Source organism: Ambystoma mexicanum, chromosome 8, assembly GCF_040938575.1.
Source record: "Ambystoma mexicanum isolate Mex_15411 chromosome 8, UKY_AmexF1_1, whole genome shotgun sequence".
NCBI classification, from domain to species: domain Eukaryota; kingdom Metazoa; phylum Chordata; class Amphibia; order Caudata; family Ambystomatidae; genus Ambystoma; species Ambystoma mexicanum.
This window is the reverse complement of record NC_090929.1, coordinates 1,110,621,740-1,110,645,348: the sequence shown is the minus strand read 5'-3', so window position 1 is coordinate 1,110,645,348 and position 23,609 is coordinate 1,110,621,740. Positions and strand designations below refer to the sequence as shown.

The 23,609-nt window shown below is 47.6% G+C and overlaps 1 protein-coding gene across 2 annotated transcripts in view; it reads left to right on the top strand.

The window, feature by feature from the left end:
- LOC138472790 (S-adenosylmethionine synthase) overlaps nt 1–23,609 on the top strand; it is a 327,300-nt gene that overhangs the window by 60,817 nt on the left and 242,874 nt on the right. For both annotated transcript variants that reach the window (XM_069611138.1, XM_069611139.1), the window contains exon 2: nt 7,824–7,901. In XM_069611138.1, the coding sequence (XP_069467239.1) occupies nt 7,824–7,901 (78 nt within the window). The remainder of the gene's footprint in view (nt 1–7,823; nt 7,902–23,609) is intronic.

The window sequence follows — 23,609 nt, the reverse complement described above, 5'->3', positions numbered from 1 at the left end:
CTCATAAATCTCCTAGCAGGTTTCCCCCTGATCCCGATACTCTGGGGAGGTGACTTCAATACGATATTTGATGTGGATCTTGATAGATCCGGTTCCAGACCTCGTCAACTCTCCAGAGCAGCATACACCGCACTCTCCTCACTTCCTCGTCTATCCTTGTTTGATGCCTGGAGGTTCCTATACCCAGACTCCCGCTCCTATTCTTTTTACTCCTCGGTTCACGATTCCTTCTCCCGGATTGATAGATGGTTGTTATCTGGCGACCTACTTAAGACCGTGACTAATATGGCGATTCTCCCTAGGACCCTATCGGACCACTCCCCGGTGACTGTCACCCTGTGCTGGGGCCTCGATCGGGATCGGGCCAGGTACTGGAGGATGAAACCCCTCTCTCTCCTCGACCCGGTCTTTTGCTCGGAGATGGAGTCGGCAATTGAGGAGTTCTTCAGGATCAACACTGATTCAGTTTCCTCGCAAGCCATACTATGGGAGGCCTTCAAGGTCTATATCAGAGGCATCGCCCTCTCCAAGGAGAACGGTATCCTTAAGACTATCCGGAGGGAAATCGCTGGGAGTGAGGCCACACTATCTAGGTTGGAAGCCCAGTACACCTCGGACCCGAATCCGGAAATCCTTGCGTTAATTGGCACGGAGCTGGACACCTTTCGCTCGCTCGCTGACCGCGAGCTGAAGTTCCTGGACAGCCCCGGCCAGGCAAGAAGATACGGAGAGGGTGAGCGCCCCAGCCGGCTCTTGGCTAGACTGCTTCGCCGGGAATTCGGCCCCACATCCATTCCCGGGATTGAGAGACCGGATGGGTCGCTGGCCACTTCCTCTGGAGAGGTCAATGCTGAATTCCTCTCCTTTTATCAATCCCTGTACGCTCACTCCGACGTTGCCACTACGGCCGAAATTGATGCTTACCTTGACAAACTTCCCCTCTCGGCCCTCTCTCCCGCCACTATTGGAGCCCTCGAGAGCTCGCTCACCCCTCAGGAGTTCTCGGAGGCCATGGACTCCCTGGCTTCAGGCAAATCCCCAGGCTCGGATGGTATACCCATCGAGTTCTATAAACGCTTTAAATCGCTCCTGCTCCCCCATCTGACGGCACTCTGGGAGGAGTCTGTGGAAATGGGTCGGTTCCCCCGCTCACTCCGTGAAGCTACTATCACAGTTCTGCTCAAACCTAACAAACCCTCTACCCAATGCGGCTCTTACCGCCCACTTTCATTGATTAACTGTGATGTCAAGATATATGCTAAGGCACTCGCTCTGCGGCTTATCCCCCTTATGCCACACATCATCCACCCAGACCAGTCGGGTTTTATCCCGAACCGTTCCACCTCCTTGAACTTGAGACGTCTATTTAGCATTATAAGTAGAGTAAGCCCTGATGTACATGCGGTGACCGCGGCCCTAGATATGCAAAAGGCCTTTGATTCGGTCTCATGGAACTACTTGTGGCGGGTACTTGACAGGTGCAAATTCGGCCCCACATTTGTGTCTTGGATAAAACTACTCTACTCCGATCCAGTGGCCAGAGTCCGCACCGAGGGCCGCTGTTCCCCTCTTTTCCACGTTGCCAGGGGCACTAGACAGGGTTGTCCCCTTTCGCCCTTAATCTTTGCTTTAGCGATGGAGCCGTTCGCCGACATGCTGCGCCAGAACCATTCCCATAGGGGCCTGCGCACAGCCGGCTCCTCAGATATAGTCTCTCTGTATGCTGATGACGCCCTCCTTTATATCCGTTCCCCTGAGATTAACCTGGCCCCTATACTGGAGGATGTTGCCCTATTCGGTCGTATCTCTGGTCTCACGGTAAACTGCTCCAAATCAACCCTTTTCCCGCTCACTCCTAGCACTCTTCCGCCTCCTGATACCATGGGATTCGCATGGGCCCAATCCAAGTTCACTTACTTGGGCGTGGTGGTGTCCAGGCATGCCGAACGGGTCCTGCAGGAAAACTACCAGTCATATCTAGTGAACCTTGCAGTTAAAATACAGGGCTGGGATAAACTTCCGATCTCATTGGCGGGTAGGATAGGAGTTCTGAAGATGGTGGTACTTCCACAGCTACTGTATAAGTTTGCCAACATCCCCCAGTGGCCGGGAACAGATTACTTCCAGATGTTGTCTCGCACCCTGAACTCATTCCTTTGGCATTCTGGTGCAGTCCGCCTAAAACTTGAGACGCTTTCTGCTCCGATGGAAACTGGTGGATTCGGTGCACCGGACTTCTTTAGGTATTGGTTGGCTGCACAACTCCAACACACTGCGCATTGGTTCGCTATCCCAGACTCCCCTCCTCATGTTAGGCTGGAGAGACTGTCAGTCAGCGACCGCGATATTCGATCTCTTGTGATCTCACCCATCCCAATGGTACCGGGCTCCATGGACCCTGCGACGTGCACATCGCTGGCCTTGTCCAAACTATGGCGGATACTAGGTGTTACTCACCCCTTTCATGGCAATCTTCCGATCTGGAACTTTTACCCTGAGGTCCCACGGGTCCCTCCTTCCGTGGTTCGTTGCTGGGCCGACGCCGGGTATGAACTACTCCGTGACCTCTTTGATCAAGGCATTTTTATTGAGTGGCCCGACCTCCCGGCTTCTCTCAGACAGAGACCTTCTATTTGGCTTCAATATTCTTCACTCCGTAGGGTACTCAAACACAAGTACACATGCTTCCCGGCGTTACCTCCTGACGAACCTGCAGTTGCTGAATTAACCTCTCCCGTCCCCCTGAGGGGCAAAATATCGAGATTATACACTCTCCTCCAAACTAGGTCGCCCCCCACATTCTCTAAACTCCGGCACTATTGGGAGATCGACCTTGGACTCGAGATGGCTGATGAACGCTGGGCCCACATGTGCTCACGCACCCGGGATGTCTCTTTCAACTCCCGGTTTAAATTAATCCAATTCAAGGTACTTCATAGATACCACTACACTCCGGCCAGACTGCATCGCATTTCAAACGACTCCCCCCCTGGGTGCCCCAGATGCGCATGCGAGAATGCAGACTATCTTCACATGCTGTGGTCTTGCCCCCGACTTGCCCAATTCTGGACCTCGGTGTGCTCTACCATGTCCTCTATCCTTGATTCCCACATCCTCTTATCCCCAATGACATGTTTGTTTCACGACTTCCCCGACCTCCACCGTGACTCCAGAAAACTTGCTGGCCTGTGCATGCTACTTGCTGTGCGCACAATTCTGCTTTGTTGGCTTCGGCCTTACACCCCTACCCACGCACAATGGCTTAGGGCAGTGACATGGGCCTCTGACACGGAGGAGGTCTGGGCGACACAGCAGCCCACTCATTCCAGGCCTAGGGATATATGGCTGCAGTTTCGTTTATTTATGTCCTCCATTGAATCTGACTCGGATCCGGGGTCTTCTCCTACCTCTGCTTGACCCACCCCCCATACTGTTTTCAAGATTCCCCGTTGAATTATCTCCCTCATATATGGGTGGTCCGACCTCCCATGGGCCCTCACGTGCGTATGCACCCAATTCCTTTCTTTTTGGCCGTTTTTTTTTCCTCTGATGCTTTGCTTGTATAAATTATGCGTATTCATATTGTTTGATTACTGTTTACCCTGTATGGTTTATGTTGACTCACCTGTACTTGTGTCACCGAGCTGAATAAATAAAAGTTTAAAAAAAAAAAAAAAGGACATCCTGGTCTCCAACCCAGGCCTCCCTATCGCTGACACCTACACTAGTGCCTCCTCCAAGGAAACTCTCACCAATCTCCTCTTTTTCGTGCCTTCACCTAACCTATGGACCCTTCATATGGTCTCTGTGCTCTCTCCTTTCTCCTCTTCTCCCATTAATGGTGGCACCCGTTGGGATGTCCTCTTGGCCTCCTTCCACTCCTCAAAGGCCATCATTAATGTCTACTCTAATGGGACCGTCTTGGTCCAAGGCCCTCAGGCCAACCTGCACCTCTTTGATAGACGCTTCCAGCACCTCATCAACTTCCTTTCCTCTCCTGCTGTCCCCCCCTCCTCTGTCCTCGGCTACCTTGCCTTCCCCCTCCCTCCCCGCCCCCGCTCGTGCTCCTTCTTCACCTCCGCAGGGTGTACCTCAGATCTGTACCCCTCCCCGGAAGTCCTTCAAGGATGGCAACCTTCTCCACGTTGCCACTCTTAACTCTCGCTCTGCTGTCAAACATTCCTCTGATATCTGTCGCCTCCTTGAGGAACTGGACTTTGATGTCCTCGGTCTCACTGAGACATGGTTCACGGCCAGCTGTGTCACCAGCTTTGAAACACTCCTACCTGACGGCTACAAGATCCTCTCAGTGCTCAGGCCCAACCGTGCTGGTGGGGGTGGTGCCCTTATCTTCCCTGAATGGATTCCTGTCACTCCTACGCAGACCTACTCCTCTTTTGAATGCCTTGTCTGCCGACTTTCTCTCTCCTAGCCATTCCCTTACTGTGGCTACTATCTATCGGCCACCCGGTCAAATTTCCTCCTTCCTTTCTGAGTAGGTGGACCTCTCCTCCTCACTCCTGTCCTCATCCACTCAACTCCTCTTTCTTGGAGACTTCAACATCCACCTGGATGCCTCCTGTCCCCCCTTCTGGACACTTTCGCGACCTCTGCGACTCTCTCTCACTCTCTATTCTCCCATCTGGGCCGATTCATTCTGCAGGGCACACTCTTGATGCTCTGATCTCTACTGACCTTCCCCTCTCTGTCTCTCTCTCCACTCCTCTCTCCTGGAGTGATCACATTTTCCTATCCTCCCACCTCACCCTCCCTACCCCTCAGGCAAAGCCACCTTCATCACTGCCACCCTCCTTCTCGGTCATCCGACCCATGAAGCGTGTGTCAGTTGAGGCCTTCGCCGCCACCTTCTCATCCCCTCCCTCCCCCTTCGGCTGACTCACACCCTGACACAGCCCTCTCCACTCTGCTATATCTGATACTCTTGATATCCTTGCCCCTGTCATGAGAATCCGCCTGAAGCCCAAAGCCAAATGTAACTCCTGGTATGACTCGGATCTCGTCACCAGGGTGGCAGAGAGGAAATGGCGTGCTTCATGTTCATCCTCTGACAAACTGGCCTTGCGCCTGCTCCAAAGGCAATACCGGCTCTCAGTTCTCACCAAGAAGAGAGCCCTTATCCAAGCCTGCGTCTCTGCGGCATCTAACAACTCGGCTGAACTATTTAAAATCTGCAAGGAATTGGCCAACCCTGCTGCAGTCTCTACCTCTCCTGTCCCCTCCCAGACCCTCTGCACGGCACTGGCTTCTCACTTCATTTCAAAAACTCAGGACATCCTGTCCTCACTCTCCTCCTATCACCTCCCTCCCTCTATTCCCTGCTCTTCCTCTGGCCCTTCTGCAGCCACCCCTCCCTACTCCTTCTCTGCCTTTCCCCTTTTCTCTGCTGACAAGATTTCCAGACAAGTACGTTCTATGAAAGTCTCGTCAAAACAGGTTCACCCCTGTTCCTCAAACTATCAAGGACCACATTGACTCCCTGGCTCCTGCCCTGGCTGACTTCTGCAATCACTCCTTCGCCTCTGGAGTCTTCCCATCCCCCCTTAAGCACTCCCTTGTGCACCCTCTTCTTAAACCCTCTTCCGACCCCTCCTGCCCTGCTAACTATCGCCCAATCTCCATCACTCCTTTCCTGGGCAGGCTCCTGGAGAAACTGGCCATCTCCCAGCTTAATCTCCATGCTGAATCTGTTGGTTGTCTTCATGACCACCAGTCTGGCTTCAGAGCTGCCAGAAGCACGGAAACTGCTCTCCTGAACATTTGTGAAGTCCTGCTTTCCAACCTTGACTCTAACACGCCGTCTGTTCTCATTTTGCTCGATCTCTCTTCTGCCTTTGATACTGTCAACCATGCCATCCTGCTCAACCGTCTCTGTGATAACCTGGGTATCACTGGTCAGGCTCTGGCGTGGCTGACCTCTTTCCTCTCCAATCGACCCTCCCAGGTCCAACTGGGGTCCTTCCTCGCCGACATTTTTTTCTCTACCTGTGGTGTCTGCCAGGGATCTAACCTCTCTCCCTGGCTGTTCAACCAATATCTGGCACTCCCTGCCCACCGCATCGCCTCTCTCTGCCACAACTTTCAGTGCTATGCGGATGATACCCAGCTCATTTTCAGGCTACCCTCGGCCTCCTCCTCTCCTTCCTTCATATCTGATTGTCTGCTGCTATCCAGGAATGGTGTGCCGCCAATGACAACTGCCTTAATGCCAGTAAGACTGAGATTCTACTCATCAGCACACCCACTCCCTCCTTCTCTGCAGCTCTCTGGCTGGCCTCTCTTGGCCCTCTTCCTGCTCCTACCTGCAAGGCAAAAAACCTCGGGGTAATCTTCGACTCCACACTCTCCTTCTCTCCTCACATATCTGACGTCTCTAAGAAGTCCCACTACCAGCTGCACCTCCTCAGAGGTTTCCCTCTCCTTCCCCCAGAAGCTCACTGTCTCCAGAGCCCTGGTTCTCTCTAAGCTGGACTACTGTAACAGCCTCTATCTAAATCTGCCTGCCTCTACTCTCCGCCCTCTGCAACTCATCCAGAACAGGACTGCGAGACTTGTCCTTGGCCTCAATCCAAGGGACCATATCTCTCCAGGACTGAAATCTCTGCACTGGCTCCTAGTGGCTGCGAGGATTAAGTTCAAAACCCTCTGCATTGTCCACAAGGCCTTCTGGGGCCTGTGGCCAAAATACCTTCAACTCTCTCTTCCTAAATATCTTCCTTCTCAAGCTCTTCGCTCACCCGCCTCCAACTCCATCAGGGTCAGCCGCTTCTCCAAGCAACGAGTTGGGGGTAGATCTCTCTCCGCGGCAGGGGCCTCCATCTGGAACAGCCTTCCTGCCTCCCTGAAACTTGAGGAAACAATCTCCGGTTCGGAAGCACCTCAAAACCTTCCTCTTTGCTTCTGCTCTCTCTCCCCCTCTCCCCTGCTAAATTCCGACTGAAACTGTACTGAATTTGCACCTGGGCCACTCTCACCGATCTCAGTCCCTGTCCCAGCCACTCCCCTCTTGCACTGCCTTCCTGGCAACCCCTGCACTGCAGGACTGTCTCTGTATAGCTACAGGCCCCCTTCCCAGCACTTGTCTGCACTTACCTTGCACTTGCCACCAGCTGGCCCTTATTATTTATCTTGTTATTCTACTACCCCTGTACTGCACTTTCACCTCTCCCTTTCCCCTTGCACTTTCCCTTCCCCTCTGCCCATGCACTTGCGTGATCTGAATGACATCTGGCCTAGTAAGATTGTTGTCTGTCTTCCCTTTGTCCCCCCCTCCCTGCCTCGTCGTGCCTTGAAACACTTGTGTATAGGTGCGTTACAAATGCCATATCATATCATATCATATATATCAAGGATGTCCGGGATGACTGGTGGCGTGTTGGCAACTCCATGTTTGCAACTGTGACTTCGAATTGGATCTTCTTTTTGGCATGACCTGTTGCTATATAATACTATGCACAGTGCCCGATATGCTCACCAACCTGAGCTCTGAGGTGGGGGTCAGGGACAAAGTGTCAATCAAATGGAATAACACGGGGATTTGCAAAAATCATTTCAAGTTCATACTTTGTCTTATCAGTACTGTTCACAGGTGTTCTGTGTTAAAATAAACACACAATGCTTTAAGGAGAGGGGTGGTTGGACGTCTCCTTCGTTTCTCATCATCGTAAAAATTACCTTAATTGGAGGAAATTCCTCCTTTTGACCTGATTCCTTCCGTCTTTTAGGGACAAAATCATTTTTTTTTGCATGTTTCTGCTTGACTTTTTTATGTGTGTGACTGTTTCTGTCTTGTGGTTTCTTAACAGATAAAATCTGTGATCAGATCAGCGATGCTGTGCTGGATGCCCACCTCAAGCAGGACCCAGACGCAAAGGTGGCATGCGGTAAGGAACGTTTTCTCTATGAACAAAATTGTTGCCCTAGTGGGACCTGGGTGAGTTTTCCTAAACTGCAATGCTTTAGTAATGGTTTTTTTCCCCCCCATCATTTAAAACGAAAAAATTGATTTAATGGGAGGTATTTATACAAAAGGAGATGAATCCTGTGATGGACAGGATCCACACTCCCAAACCAGTGTGGATCCTGTCCATCAAATGATATGACCCTGCACACATCACTTGGTCTCCAGACTCATGATCTGCAAAGACCGGGTGCCCTTGGAAACATATGAGCTACCAGTGTCTAGTTCTTAGTTCAATTTGCGAACGCTTTCTTCCCCAACTTCCTGGCTGCTGTAAACAATCCGTAAAATCTGATCGCCTATAGGACCTGGAACCTGTGGGGTGGGGGGGGCGTATCACTCCCTTTGTGTAAATACAGGGTAGCCAATCTGAGACATGGAAAAGAGTAAGTTAATGTGCCTCCACCCAACTTTGGAACTGCGATAGATTGGGAAACACAACATGCACACGCGTTAACAACTCTTAAACTTAATGAAACCTATATGAATGCTTTGGTTGGTTCACTATCCTCAACTCTAAGAGATACCATTCTAAGATCTAAACCAGAGACGCAATGGCCTAAGGTGTACCTAGATTTGCACATTGAGTGCCTCTGGCTAGAAGCTGGGGTGCAGTGCTGGCATAGAAGTTCTGCAAGTATCGCACATCCTGAAGATTGTTGCAGTCACTGAAATTATGCAGTTTCGCATCCCGAACAAGTAGATGTGGGCTGGACAGTGCCTTTGGGTTATTAGGTGATACTAGGCTCCTTACGTAAAGAACCTTCATAGCAAAACGACTGACCCTTTCAGACAGTCTCTAATTCTGAACATTGCACGATGCATGAAATGCAGGCAAAGATGGTAGATTCTTGGCTGCCCATCCTGCGATTTATGAGGCCACAATTGTTGATAGTAACTGGAACTTTTAAGTAGTATGTTTCATGCTCCTGTTTTTTTTTTTGTAGTGTGATAGTCAGTTTGTATTTTTGGATTGATGTTTTGCTGAACCAGTTTTAATTGTTTAACTGAAGGATGATTTTTGTTTGATGCATTTAATTTGAAAAGAGAAAGGTTTGTATAAACTAAATACATTTTAAAAACAATGATGCCACTTGACATGTCCTAGGGCGAACAGAACAAATGTTCCTTAACAGTCAAAGCAATGCATTACCATTCTATAACTGCAAGTACAAGGTTCAGGTGCAGTCCTGATGCGCAAAAACCATAACAAGCGGCAGTACCATGGGGGGTGACAAACAGAAAGGCCTGTACACCAGCTAGGACTCTAAAACCTTCCTTAGAAAAACATAAGGAAGCACCTGCATTCAAGAGCACGATAGCAGGAAATTCCCTTTTATTGCATATCAGGGAAGGGTCCACAGTTGTGGCTTTCAGAAAGGAGTGAAGGACCCTGCTCACCATCAGCCTTAAGCACGGCTTAAACTCTACATAAAAGTTATGACCTAAGAAGAAGTTGTATAGGAGTAACCTTTCCACATTAAAAATTTAACCCTGCACAGATCCGCTCTAAAAGCAGTCTCGTAAATTGTCAGGCAAGGGAGAATAAATAAATCTGGAATTATTTAGTAAATGAGAAATAGCTGTATCTGGCGCAGCACAAGCAAAGGCAAATATATCCTCAAAAACACAGATTAAAGGGAATCAGAGTTGGTAGAGCTTGTTTGTGGTTTGCTCGGTGGCTGCCAGGATCTGACGGACATTGTAATGGACCAGAGAACCAGGCTGCAGGATCTACAGTGGTGTTTATTTTTACTTGTTTTATTCATTATTCACTTAAACGGAACTGTGATTGGTAGCATGTGCCTCACTTGGAGATGAAATCGTGAACATCAGCCTGAGTCGCATCTAGACAGAACGGAATTGTCAGCATGTCGCACCCTTGGATTGAATTGTGAATGGTACCGTGTGACGCACTTGGATAGAATTGTAGATGGTGGGGTGAGCCACACTTGGAGATAATCACGAATGTTAGCCTGGGTCACTTCTGGATAGAATGAAATTGTAAGCATGTCCCACACTTGGACGGAATTGTGAATGGTGACATGTGCCACACTTGGATAGAGTTGTGAATGGTAGCGTGTGCCACACTTGGAGATAAAAGCGTGAACGTTGGCCTATATCGCATCTAGTTAGAATGGAATTGTGAGCGGGTCTCACGCTTAAACGGAATTGAGAATGGTAGCATGTGCCACACTTAGTTGGAATCATGACCATTAGCCTGCGTCGCATCGTGATAGCATCATGCATGTTGGCATGTCCCACACCTAGACGGAATTGTTAATGGAAGCATGTGCCACACTTGGATGAACCCGTGAACATTACCTTGGGCCGCACCTAGATATAAATGTGACTGTTAGCATGTCCAACACCTAGATAGATGTGTGAATGTTAACTTGTCTCACACTTAGATGAAATTGTGAACGTTAGCATATACCACACTTGGATAAATCATGAGCATTATCCTGAGTCGCATATGGATAGGAATATGAATGTTAGCATTTCCCAGCATGTCCCACTTCTAGACAGAAATGTGATGGCCAGCATATCCCACCCTTGGATGGAATTGTGTATGGTAACATGTGCCGCAACTAGATTAAATCTTGAACATAGTCCTAAGTCGCATCTAGGCAGAAAGGTAAATGCATCATGTCCCTCACTTTGATAGACTTGTAGATGAGTCATGTGCCACACTCAGATGAAGTTGCAAACATTAACCTGAGCCACATCTAGATAGAAATGCAGATGTTAGCAGGTCCTGGACTTGAGTGGAATTGTAAGCATTGGCCTGAATCACATCTGGATAGAAATGTAAATGTTAGCATCCCCCACTAGTGTCACTGTGTACCCTGCTTTCCGATTCCCCATGTTTTTACTATATATCTGTATGCCCCCTCCTCTCGCTATAAGCCCAGCCTCCTGTGTCTGTATGTCGCTATTTTCCCTGCCATCCTGTTTACGTTTCTGGTCATTAAAGGTAACCATCATATCACATCCCAACGCTTACTCTCTACTATACACCATCATTCAATTTGAACACAGCTATCCCCTGAATTCGGGCTAGCTGTTCACGGTGTCCGGTCAAATGGTCGAAAATAAAAGATCGAATGACCATTTCATCGAAAGTCAAATGGTCGAGAAAAAAAAATGAATGATTTTTTTAATTTATTTATTTATATATTTTTTTAGTTTTTTTTGGTAAAAAAAAATGTATATAGAAAAAAGGGGGTTGGGGGGAATCCCCCCATAAAAAAATTAAAAAAATACAAAAAATCAACCATTTTTTCAACCATTTGACTCTCGATCAAATGGCATTCGATCATTTGGTTTTCGACCAAATGACCTGCAACCGCTGTTCACATATGAACACTATCCCATGAACACCTCATCACCCTAATAAAACGCAGCTAGCCGAGCACATTCCGGCCTAGTCGCTCACTTATGCGTCCTTCATAACTTGATAACTCCAGCAACACACCTAACGCTAGGATGCAGCAACCACCAGGCAGTTTCATCAGCTGCACACATCTGGTACACCCACGCACCCTACGACACAATCCCTCTACTGACCAGAATCATGGTTCTGGAGGGTGTTCAACCTACCAGCGCTTTGAGGTCATACCAATGATATATAGAGCGCTATATAAATGCCAAGTAACGTAACAGAACATTATCAGTGTTTGTTCATACAGTAACACATGCACAGGTTCAACGGCATAACCAACAAGTGGTCGGCATACAAAATTGAACATTGCTTTATTTATTTATTCACAATTGAGCGCGCAACAACCCAGTGGCATTGTGGCGCTGGTTACAGACAATTTACTTAGTTAGAGACGAGCAATTGCAATCATAGATATACAGACAGATAGCAGGCACACAAGGGGTCAGATGAAGAGGAGGGTTTTGAATTTTTTGCGGAAAGTGAAAAGGGAGTTTTCTGTTCTGATGTCTATGGGTAGGGCGTTCCAGAGTTTAGTGGCTATGTATGGGAAACCTAGTCCTCCAGCTTTGGATCTGTTGATGTGGGGGGTGTGCAGAAGGGTGGTGTAATGCATTCTGGTGGGTCTGGAGTCAGTGGGTTTGGATAAAGTTTGTGCCAGCTATGCCGCAGCTGAGAATGAAGGGCATTTGTGGGTGAGGATGAGGATTTTGAAGCTGAGTTCTTGGACAGGGAGCCAGTGGGCTGCCTGTCTAGCCTGGGTGATGTGTTCTCTTTTGGGAAGGCTTAATGCTGCTCTGAGCGCATTGTTCTGTGTGATTTGAAGTCTGTTTAGATTGTGTTTTGAAGTGCCTGCTAGGAGGGCATTACAATAATCCAGTTTGGCTCCAATAGTGGCTCTCGCAATTGAGAGGCAGTTGGGCTTGGACAAGTATGGTTTAACTGCTTTTATAAGTTTAGTAGTGTGTGCTGAGGCGGAGGTGATGGCGCTGACCTGCCTGGACATGGATAGTGTGGAGTCCAAGTAGATGCCTAGGGTCTTTACTGATGTGGAAACAGGGATGATGGTGTTGTCAATAGTGAAGTTGGAGTACAAATTGTCTAGCTTGGCTAATGTAGTTCTTAGGCCTAAAATGATGATTTCGGTCTTCTCTCCATTTAGGCAGAGGCCATAGGCTGACATCCAAGCCTGGATGGTGGTGTATATTGAGTGAAGTGCTTGGGCATCTTAAGTGTATGAGCCAGTGAGTGGTAAGAGTACTTTGGTATCATCAGTGTAGTTGGTATACGCGATACCCAAGACGTCAAGCTTGTCGAAGAGAGGCTTCGTAAACAGGTTGTTTACAGTGGGTGCGGTGCACGAGCCCTGCGGGACTCCACAGTGAATGGTGGTGGGTTCAGCATGGGCTATGTCCGAGAATACTTTCAGAACCCTGCCCTCGAGGAAGGATGTAATCCACTGTGCAGCTTCTTTGGAGAAGTTGGCTGAGTGTGTAAGGTGTGATGTGAGTGTATTGTGATCTACAAGATCGAAGGCAGCTGAGAGGTCTAGGAGTAGCAGGAGGGCAGGCTTGCCTTTATCCATGATATGTGTGATCTGGTTTTTTAGGTCTACCAGTGCTGTTTCCGTGCCATGACCTTTGCGAAATTCAGATTGTCTAGATCCAAGAATTGAGTGGGTTGCAAGGAAATGTTGGATTTGGCAATGGGTAGCTTTATCCAGGATCTTAAGGAGGAAAGGCACCGTGGTTATGGGTCGGTAGGTGATGGGCTGTGTAGGGTCAATGGTGTTTTTCTTTAGAAGTGGATGTACTCGCGCTTCTTTGAGGCTAGCAGGAATGATACCGGTTCTGAATGATGCGTTAATGAAAGCTGTTATAAGTGGGACAAGGAGGTCTGCGCAGTCCTTTATCAGGTTGGGAGGACAGATGTCTCCTTTACACATAGAGGGTTTTAGGTTTTTGAGGATGTTACTGACTTCTAGTTCTGAAATGTCTTTAAATGTGGAAAGTGGTTTGGAATTGGTTGGTGGGGGAGAGGGGTCAGGTTGTTTAAGCCCATGGGAGTGGGCTAGGGCTTTGTGGTGACCCTTAATTTTGTTACGAAGGAGCTCTATTTTATTTGCTGGAGCACCATGCTTCGTCTTTAGTAATCTCATCTGGTGTATTGGGGGGGGGGGAGATATGAGTTTGTTGAAAATGGCAAAGATTTCATTAGATTGCGAATTGGCATTAGTGATACGGACATTGAAGGAATTGGCTTTGGTGTTGGTGATGGCATCTTTATATAGTCGGGAGATTTGGTTAAAGCAGTTTTTTTGTGTCCTCGCTCGGGTGTACTAGCCAGTTTTTTTGAGCCTCCCTTTCACGGGAGCATAGGCACTGAAGTTCATCCGTGAACCACGAGTTACGGTGTAGAGATTTTTTTTTGTGCCTGTTTTGGGTTCAAGAGGAGCTATGGCGTTAATGGCTTTGGATAGAGCATCTTTGTAGGTGTCAGCTAAGGCGTTTGGGTCATTAGAAAAAGGTGGGGCTAGTGCCGGGATGTTGAGGTTTGATCGAAGGATGTCCTCTTTGAGTTTTTTGGAGCTTCTTGCTAGTGTTGGGGGGCAGGGGTGAGGATTTTGGTGTTGGACAAGGTGGGTATGGTGAACTCGATTCAGTTGTGATCGGTCCAGGGTAGCGGTGAGTTTGCAATGATGGCAGTGAGGCAGTAATGGTCAGCGACCCAGTCGAGGGTGCGGCCTTTGGTGTGTGTTGGGCCAGAGACTTTTTGTGTAAAACCTAATTCGTTAAGTTCCTTAGTGAGAGAGCTGCCAGTTTTATCTTAGGGTCATCGGACCCTAGGTTAAGGTCTCTGAGAAGTAGGGTCTTAGTGGAACCTTTGTTGTTGCTTGGTAGATGCAGGAGGTGGCCCTTGAAGTCCAGTGGGAGGCCTGGAGGACGATCTAGTATGTGGATGTTGATGGTGCTGTTGGGGGACAGAGCAAGCTTAGCAGATAGCATATCTGAGTTTCTGTTCCAGGTGTCATGAATAGCCGGATTCGACCCTTCTGGATTTCGTGGTCCATGATGCATCGCAGCATTAACTCTGCAACTCATCCAAGATGGTTGACGAGTCAGAACTGTTCTAGCCTTTGCGTGCAGTTGCCAGCTTCCTAGAAAACCGGCACGCCCCTGCGGCTCTGCGTGTCTCAACTCTACCCCTACGAGTTACTAGACGTTGTTCGAGTTCGCTCTCTGCGCTATCGTGATTTCTATCTTCCTTCTTTGTTTCTGGAACCCCCTCCCTCCAATCCTTACCTTCCGATATCTTCCTTCCTGGACTTATTGACATTGTTCCTGGAAATCCAACGCTACCGGCTTGGTTTCCACGCTGGAACCCGAGGACTCGCGTTCCAGCCTGTACAAGTCACGTCGGTGAAAAAGAAAGAAACCTCATCCCGGAAGAACACAAGCAAGGATAAAAAGGTGAGAAAGAAAGAAGCTTGTGACAGATTGAGATGCCTAGAAGGTGATACGGAAACAGATATGGAAGCGGCAATCCAAGACCTCATGAGAGGTATGCAAGAATTAACTACTGAGGTTCAAAATCTCAAAGCCGAAAATGCAGCTTTAAAGCAGCTGGTTTTATCCCGGGATTCCGCAGTCAAAGAAAGCATTCTGGTAGGAGGTGTTGTGGACCAGTATGATGGATCTTCTAGGTCCCTGCGTTCCTTCCTTGATTCATGCTTAGTGCACTTCACTTTCAAACCCTACTATTTTCCTACAGCACGAGCAAAGGTCGGATTCATGATATCACACTTAACGGGCAATGCCTTAACCTGGGCAACTCCCTTAGTTAATTCGGGAGACCAGCTTTTGGATAATTGCGAAGGATTTGTGGATGCCCTAAAAGCCATGTTCGATCGTCCAGAGCTTGTCTACCGTGCACAAGAAGGACTTCTTGAATTTAAGCAAGGGAGTCCGGATATGCTCTCTTATGTGACTCGCTTCAAGCAGCTAGCTAAAGAAGCAGATTGGTCACAAGAAGCCAGTTTCACTCTCTTCAGAAGAGGATTAAATGATGAAGTAAAGGACTAGCAAGCCAGAGTAGCACGTCCAGGAACCTTCCAGGCCCTTATGGATCTTTCCTTGCAGGTAGATTTTAGGATCCAGGAGAGAAAGGCTGAGAAAGAAAAGGTGAAAACATTCCCAAAGACAACTACTGAATACCCAAGTACCAAGGAGAGCGCTGCTCCACATACCCCGGATCCAGAACCCATGCAATTAGGTGCCTTCAGGGGTCCAATTTCTCCACAAGAAAGGCTCTGTAGAATCGATATGGGACTTTGCATGTACTGCTCCTCTGACAAACATCTAGTTAGAGAATGTCCTATAGCACCACCCCGGCGTTCGGGAAACGCCAGCTCCCGATCCTAAACGGAGCACAGCTTCGGGAGAAAGATGCTTGCTCCGCATCCATTCCTTCCTTGAATTCTCCAGGACAGAATAACTTAGTGATTCTACAAACTGTCATGACATCTACCGAGAATTAATCTTTTCCCATCCTGGCTCTCGTGGACTGTGATGCCATGGGGATATTCATTGATCACGAATGGGCCACCACTCATAACATCCCTAGAGAGCTCAAGGAAGTAATGCAACCCATGGAAGTAATCGACGGTAGACTATTGTCTTCAGGCCCCATTACTCGCCAAACAAAAGAATTGCAACTGTCAATAAACAACCACCAGGAAAGAATACGATTTGACATCATAAAGGCTGCCCACTATCCCATGGTTTTAGGCATGCCCTGGTTACAGAAGCACAACCCATACATCAATTGGACAGCAGGTTCCTTGTTCCTTGGTTCAGAGTTTTGTATGTCCCACTGTTTGTCTGGACACGTCCCGGATTCCTCCAGTAAACTCCCAGAACCACGAACCATCCTCCTTAAGCGTGTACAACATTATCCAAGTACCGGAATCCTACCAAACATACTCCGACGTGTTTTCAACAGACATTGTTCAAGCTCTTCCACCCCACAGACCTGAGGACTGCGCCATAGGAACTGATTCCTCCGCTGTGATTCCATTTGGGAGAATGTTCATATTATCCGAACCTGAAAAGAGGGCTCTACGTGAGTACCTGGATACCAACTTGGCAAATGGAACCATCCAGCCTTCAAAGTCTCCCGCCGGTGCTTCCTTATTTTTTGTTCCCAAGAAAAATGCAAAAGAGTTACGACCCTGTTTGGATTACAGTGGTCTTAACCAATGTACCCTCAAGGACCGCTATCTGTTACCACTTATTTCTGATATTCTAGAGGACATTCGAGGAGCCGTTAATTTCACCAAGCTCGACCTTAGGGGTGCTTACCATCTTATTCGAATTAAGGAAGGTGATGAATGGAAGACAGCCTTCAGAACCCCCTTTGGCCACTTTGAATAGTTGGTCATGCCCTTCGGTCTTGCCAACGCTCCCGCGGTATTTCAACGATTTCTGGACAGGGTTTTCTCAGATATGTTGTTCCTTTTTGTTATCGTATACCTGGATGATATATTGATTTATTGTAAAGATCCCCAGATTCATCAAGAGCATGTTATGGCAGTTCTGCAATGATTACTTGAAAACAAACTCCTGGCCAAGCCTGAAAAGTGTCTATTTCATGCTCAGATCGTTCATTACCTTGGATTTGTGCTCAGCCCTAATGGAATAGGAATGGATCCGGGTAAGATGGATTCCATACTTTCGTGGCCTGCGCCTACCACTGTGAAACAGATACAATCCTTTCTAGGACTTGCACATTTTTACAGAAAATGTATTCCGACATTTTCTGAAATTGTACATCCCATCGTGGCACTTCTAAAGAAGGATACACTGTTTATTTGGTCTACAGAACAGGAGAAGGCCTTTCAACAACTGAAACCAAAATTCACCGAAGGTCCTATCCTATCCTAGCCCAACCCGATACAGATCGAACCTTCCTGGTGGAAACGGATGCTTCTGACTATGCCATTGGGGCAGTCTTAAAACAAGAATTTGAGGACAAGATGGAACACCCTATTGCCTACCTATCCCACACCTCGATGCCAAGTGAATGCCATTATTCCGTCCTGGAGAAGGAGCTACTGGCCATCCGACAAGCATTTACTGACTGGCGTCATTTACTCCTGGGAGCTAAACATCCAGTGCAGGTACGGACAGATCATCGAAACTTGCAAGTACTACAATTCCTGGAATGCAGAAACAGTCGCCAGGCACGTTGGGCCTTCTTTTTTGCACAGTACCAGTTTCAAATTAACCATCTCCCTGGAATCAATAACATCGTCGCAGATGCCTTTATCCAGATGTCCTGACTACGAATCTGTCGAGGTCAGGGCCTTTCCCAAGATGTTTCCTACAACCGTGTTTGTGGCACAAGCTTCTCCTGGAAGACCTTCATTCTCATACACCTTCCTCTGATCTCTGGAAAGAATACACTCGGAACAATCAATGGAACCTGAACACAAAGGATGGTTATCTCTTCAAGGACAAATGACTAGTCATCCCTACACAAGGTCTGAGAGATAAAATTATGAGTCTCTGTCATGACACCTTTCATTCAGGACATCGAGGCATTACTACTACCCTTCATCTCATACAGAGGCAGTTCTGGTGGCCAAGAATGATTACTGACATAAAGACCTACAGCCAATCCTGTGCTCTGTGCAATCAAAACAAACATGACAATAGAAAACCTGCAAGTCTTCTGCATCAACCTACATTAACAACACGTCCTTTGGAGATCATCGCCACAGATTTTATTGTGGAATTACCCCCATCCCGGGATATACGACTATAATGGTTACCATTGACTTGTTTACCCATACAGCACATTTCACACCGCTGTTTAAACTACCCTCCTCACTTGAACTTGCTGGGATATTTATTGAACACATATTCATGCTCCATGGATTACCTTCCAAGATCATCTCCGACAGAGGTCCTCCGTATATTTCCCGGTTCTGGAAACAACTATGCCAAATACTAGGGATTCAGTGGGCATTGTCTTCTGGTTATCATCCCCAAACCAACAGGATCACAGAGCGAGTCAACCAGATTCTAGAACAGTATCTCTGCTGTTTTGCGAGCAAGGTCCAGGATGATTGGTTGCTATTGATTCCTGCAGCTGAATTCGCTTACAACAATTCAGACCATTCGGCCATCAAGACAAGTCCATTCTTCTGCAGTCAAGGATTCCATCCTTCAGTTTTACCATCAGTTTTACCACATCCAAACCCGGTCTCTGCAGTTGATTTCTGGATTGAAACATTGGTAAACATTCACAAGGATGGTAAGGAACATCTGGAGAAGGCCAGGATAGCTGTTAAACGTTATGCAGATGCCAAGCGGAGACCTAGCCCTTCTTTCAATAGGGGATGAAGTCTGGCTATCCTCCAAACTCCGTCCTCGACATCTACGGCCCAATAAATTGGCCCCCAAGTATTCTGGACCTTTCACCATCAATGAAATCATTAACCCAGTGTCATATCTACTTCAGCTCCCTGAATGCTAGAAAATAATTCATCCGGTCTTTAATACCTCCTTATTGAAGCCATATGTACAATCCAATCAGACTATTCCTAGACCCAATCCTGTGCTCATCAATGATCAGGTTGAATTCGAAGTTTCCAGGATATGTGATTCCGGATATAGGCGAGGCCAACTACAATATTTGGTAGAGTGGAAAGGTTACCCCCCCTAGCCCCTCCCCCAGGGAACGTACATGGGAACCAGTCTCTAACATGAATGCTCCTCGTCTACGGCAGAGGTTTCATCGAATACACCCGAGCAAACCTGGTGGGTCCGGGCTCAGGAGGAGACATGCTGTCATGAATAGCCGGATTCGACCCTTCTGGACTTCGTGGTCCATGATGCACTGCGGCATAAACTCTGCAACTCATCCAAGATTGTCGACGAGTCATAACCATTGCGGTCTAGCCTTTGCGTGCAGTTGCCAGCTTTATAGAAAACCGGCACGCCCCCGCGGCTCTGCGCGTCTCAACTCTACCCCTACGAGTTACTAGACGTTGTTCGAGTTCGCTCTCTGCGCTATCGTGATTTCTATCTTCCTTCTTTGTTTCTGGAACCCCCTCCCTGCAATCCTTACCTTCCGATATCTTCCTTCCTGTACTTATTGACATTGTTCCTGGAAATCCAACGCTACCAGCTTGGCTGCCAGCTTCCACGCTGGAACCCGAGGCATAGTGTTCCAGCCTGTACAAGTCACGGTCGGTGAAGAAGAAAGAAACCTCATCCCGGAAGAACACAAGCAAGGATAAAAAGGTGAGAAAGAAAGAAGCTTGTGACACCAGGGGTGAGTGATGGGTCTATGGGAGAGCGTTGCTTTGGCGATGAGAGCTACCCCCCTCCTAAGGGTGCTATTCTGTCTTGCCTAAAGATAGTATAACCTGGTGGGAGTGCCAGAGCAATGGATGGATCTGATGCTTCATGAAGCCATGTTTCTGTGATGGCTAGTAGGTCGAGGTTAAGGCAGATCATGAATCTCTAGGGCATTCCCCAGGAGTGAGCGGACGTTCAAGAGGGCACATTTGAGGAGAGGTGTGGGTGTAGTATTGGGCTTGGGGCTAGCGCAGAGGCTGGCTGTTTCTGCGATGGTGGGGGGGTGTGTCCACACGGTGGAGGTAGTGATGGTATGCGGCTAAATGATAGTGTGCGTTGTGTGTGAGCAGTATCATTGAAGGTGGAGCGTGATTCTAGGCATAGATGCGCAATGCTGTGGCTGCGGGGTGGCAGCTGATGTCAAGTGGTTGTGTGTGCGGGTTCTGAGTCTGGAGCGTCTGAAGCTGAGTGAGCAGGTGATGGCGATGGATGTATGAGTGGGTGGCGGTGTTAGGGTGCAAGTGGGCATGGTAGCTGGTGAGGTGTGGTGTGGTGGTGGGAACATGCTGGTGATATTGGAGTGTTGTTTGATGGGATAGAGGGTGGATAAGGTGAATGCAAAGGCGAATAAGCTAGCAATAGTTTTGGGGAGGAGGTTAAAGATCTTGTGGGGGATCTTTTTGTTGGCTTTGAGTGGCATGGCGAGCAGCTTGGTGCGGTGTACCAGGTATGGGGGCAGGGGGAGAACACTTTATACGTTGCAGTACAGGTAGGCTATAGCCAGATTTCTAGATATGCAAAAAATTAAGGTCACTGCTACAATCACAGGGAGCTGCTAAATTCACAGTAGGCTACTACGATTCAGTGGGGACACCTAGAATCATAGTAAGCTAGTACAAGTTACAAGGAACAGCAGAAATCATTGTGTGAAGGATAAGTTAGCTGAGGCACAGTATGCAATATCAATACAATAAAGTATATTGTGGTAGGCAGGTACAACTAGTGATGTTGAAGTTGATTGGCTCGGAGGATTGTGGTGCAGTTGCCAGGTTCGCTAAAATGGCATAGTACGTTCTAGGCATGGAGGGCTGGTTCATTGCAAAAAGGTGGCATATAGGCAGATGCTGCAGAGCTAGTATGGAGTGGGCGTGTTGAGCAAATGCAGAGATTTTTCCAAGGTGAGCAAGTTCCAAACAGTAGCGCATAGATGGGTAATGATTTTTTCGGTTAGCTTGTCAGGTTAGTCAATGCAGGGATGTACTCACAGGTGTGCGCCCTCCCGGCAGCCTTCCGCGGACAGCGGCAGACAGTCAAATGGCCTTAGTAGTCAGGCCTTGAGAGGCAGGCTTGCCGGCTCTCGCCTTCCGGCATAATTGAAGCGTTGATGCTCACAGAACAGATCATTGGTTTTAATCTTCGTATGTCCCTTTCTAGGAGGAGTGACATGTTGAGTCAAAATGATGTGTATTGTTGGCAAAATTGAAAAAGAAAATGTAATTTTACCAATATTGAATATGGACCCTTATAAAAGTTCTGCAATATTTCACCCTGTACGGTCCCTTCCAGTATTGATTGTAGTTATAAGAAGGTCATATTTGTCTTACCGAGCAAAGAACATTATCAAAACCTAGAATAACTACATTAAATATTTTCTGATAGGTTAGCATTCCAAGGTGGATAGTTTACCACCCTCATAGTTGCACTATTTTTTTTTTTTTTAGCGGACAGACCCTTGAGAACGGGGACAATGTGGGTTCCTTGCTATGTTGCATGAAATGAGTCTTTCAGGAACATAAGAATGACCCCAGATCTCTATTTTACAAATATGTCTGATACGAGGAATTTATGTTTGGAACAGCAGAGTGGCAGTTTGGCTCTTTGGCAGGCAAACCAATCAGACCTATAAATACAGGTGCACCCCCAGACAAAATTGGAACTTTTCAAAGCCTCAAGCTGCCACTCATGATCCCCAAGAACCTCTTGCTGGGAGCAACGTCAATTTTACCCTTGAGGATGGACCCACTGGTGCCTACTCAGCAGGTATAGCTGTGCCATCCAGGCTTCTCTGAGAGAGGTCATTGGTGGTATGTGGGTATATTCCTGAAATTTCCTCCAGTCACTAGATGGCTCTGTGCACTCCAAGGCTGACTTCATCTTCATTTCCCAGACGGTAAAGTCTGTACAGAGAGCACCTTGGTTGATGTTCAAGCCACAGACCACAGGGCGGTCAGCTATGGGAGAGCGGGAGGCGGAAGGAACCTTCCAGATTCCTGGAAGATGAGGTGCACACTGTTGGACAGGGAGGAGACAGTGGCCTACACAGAGTGAAGGGGCATGAGCAACTGTTTTCAATCCATGGCAGAGGGGGAAAGCGTAGGGAAGAAGAGTATTGGGAGTGAGAAGATCCAAGTCTGGAGTTTCTTCCAGAATACAAGCAGAGCTGCTGAACTAGAAATGACAAAGGTGCTCACAAATGCCTGGAGGTCATCGACGTCTCATGCTGCTTTTCCCGGCAAAATGCATTTCATGAGATTACATCACTACCGGAAGTGGAAATGGAAGTAAGACTATCTGGGATGAATTAATCCATTCTTTTGGCAGGAGGACGATTAATGTTCCACAAGGCCTACTGGTAGTTTCTCGATTTTTCTCTGATCAGTTGATTACTGCTCTATAAGAGGGAGTGTCATATCAGTGAGGTGGGGACTGTGAAGCCATCCAGAAGCAAGACCGACGACAGATTCAAGGTTCAAACAAAATATTGTTAATTTGTTAAATGTCAGGATGGCGCAAGGCCTAACTTGCTCTGTGCTAAGGTGGGATTTCCCTACCTAAAGAAACTAAGGATAGACCGAGTCAGTAAGTTCAACTTAAGTCTGTCTGTGTCCAAAGCCTATACTTGACCTCACAACTAAAGCTAAACAATGTGTAGGAATGTCACCTACAAATGAAATAGCCTTCCAAATAAAATTCTGGGCTTCTTTCAGCTCTTGGCTTACTTTCCAGCTCCCCTTACCCAAGTTCAAAGCAGTTCAAAATGCCTCTGGATTCTCTTCCCCAAGAACACAGCACAGTTCCAAAAAGGGCCTCAGAGTTCACAATGTCTCGACTTTCCCTTCCCCAAGACTTCAGCCGTCCAGCTTGCCAACTCACAACCAGTTCAAGTCTCTTAATTATCAGTTCCAGGTCGACTTTACAATCCTTCAGGCTCTTCAATGGTTTATACAGATTGCCATCTTCTGCATTCACTTCAGCAATCTAATTCACAAGTGAAGATTCTTTCTTTACTTTTCCTTGACTTTTCCAGACAGGGTCCTCGGTTTAGGGGTAGTTGTCGGACCACACGGTCCACCAGGTCACGTGACCGATAACCCTAGGTTTTCTTGCCCACACCGGTTTCTCTTTCACTGTACCTGTGCTCTGGTTTTCCCTTGCCAGGCTCTTGGCTTTTCCAGTGTGTGTTTCGACACAACTTACTCTGTGGTGCTCACCTTCTTCTACCACCCTGCTTTAACAATCTTAATAAAGTGTTCATCACTTGCTTTTATTCATAAAAATTCATTCTTTGTCTTTAAGTGTTCATTACGTGTGTTTCACACATGCTTTCATTTCATTCGTAGGATCATCAAAGCTTTCCTTTAGTTCGGCAGTCAATAATGCTTGCTTTATATTCAAGTTCGTTTTCTTCTGGTTCAGCGTCTTCTTGTAATGTTCAAAATCCCATCACTTTGGGTTCGCCATCAATTGCACACATTTCAGTTAATCCGGCATTAACATATGCCAAGTGGTAGACACAGGAGCGCCCTGGTACAGTGTTCCCTCT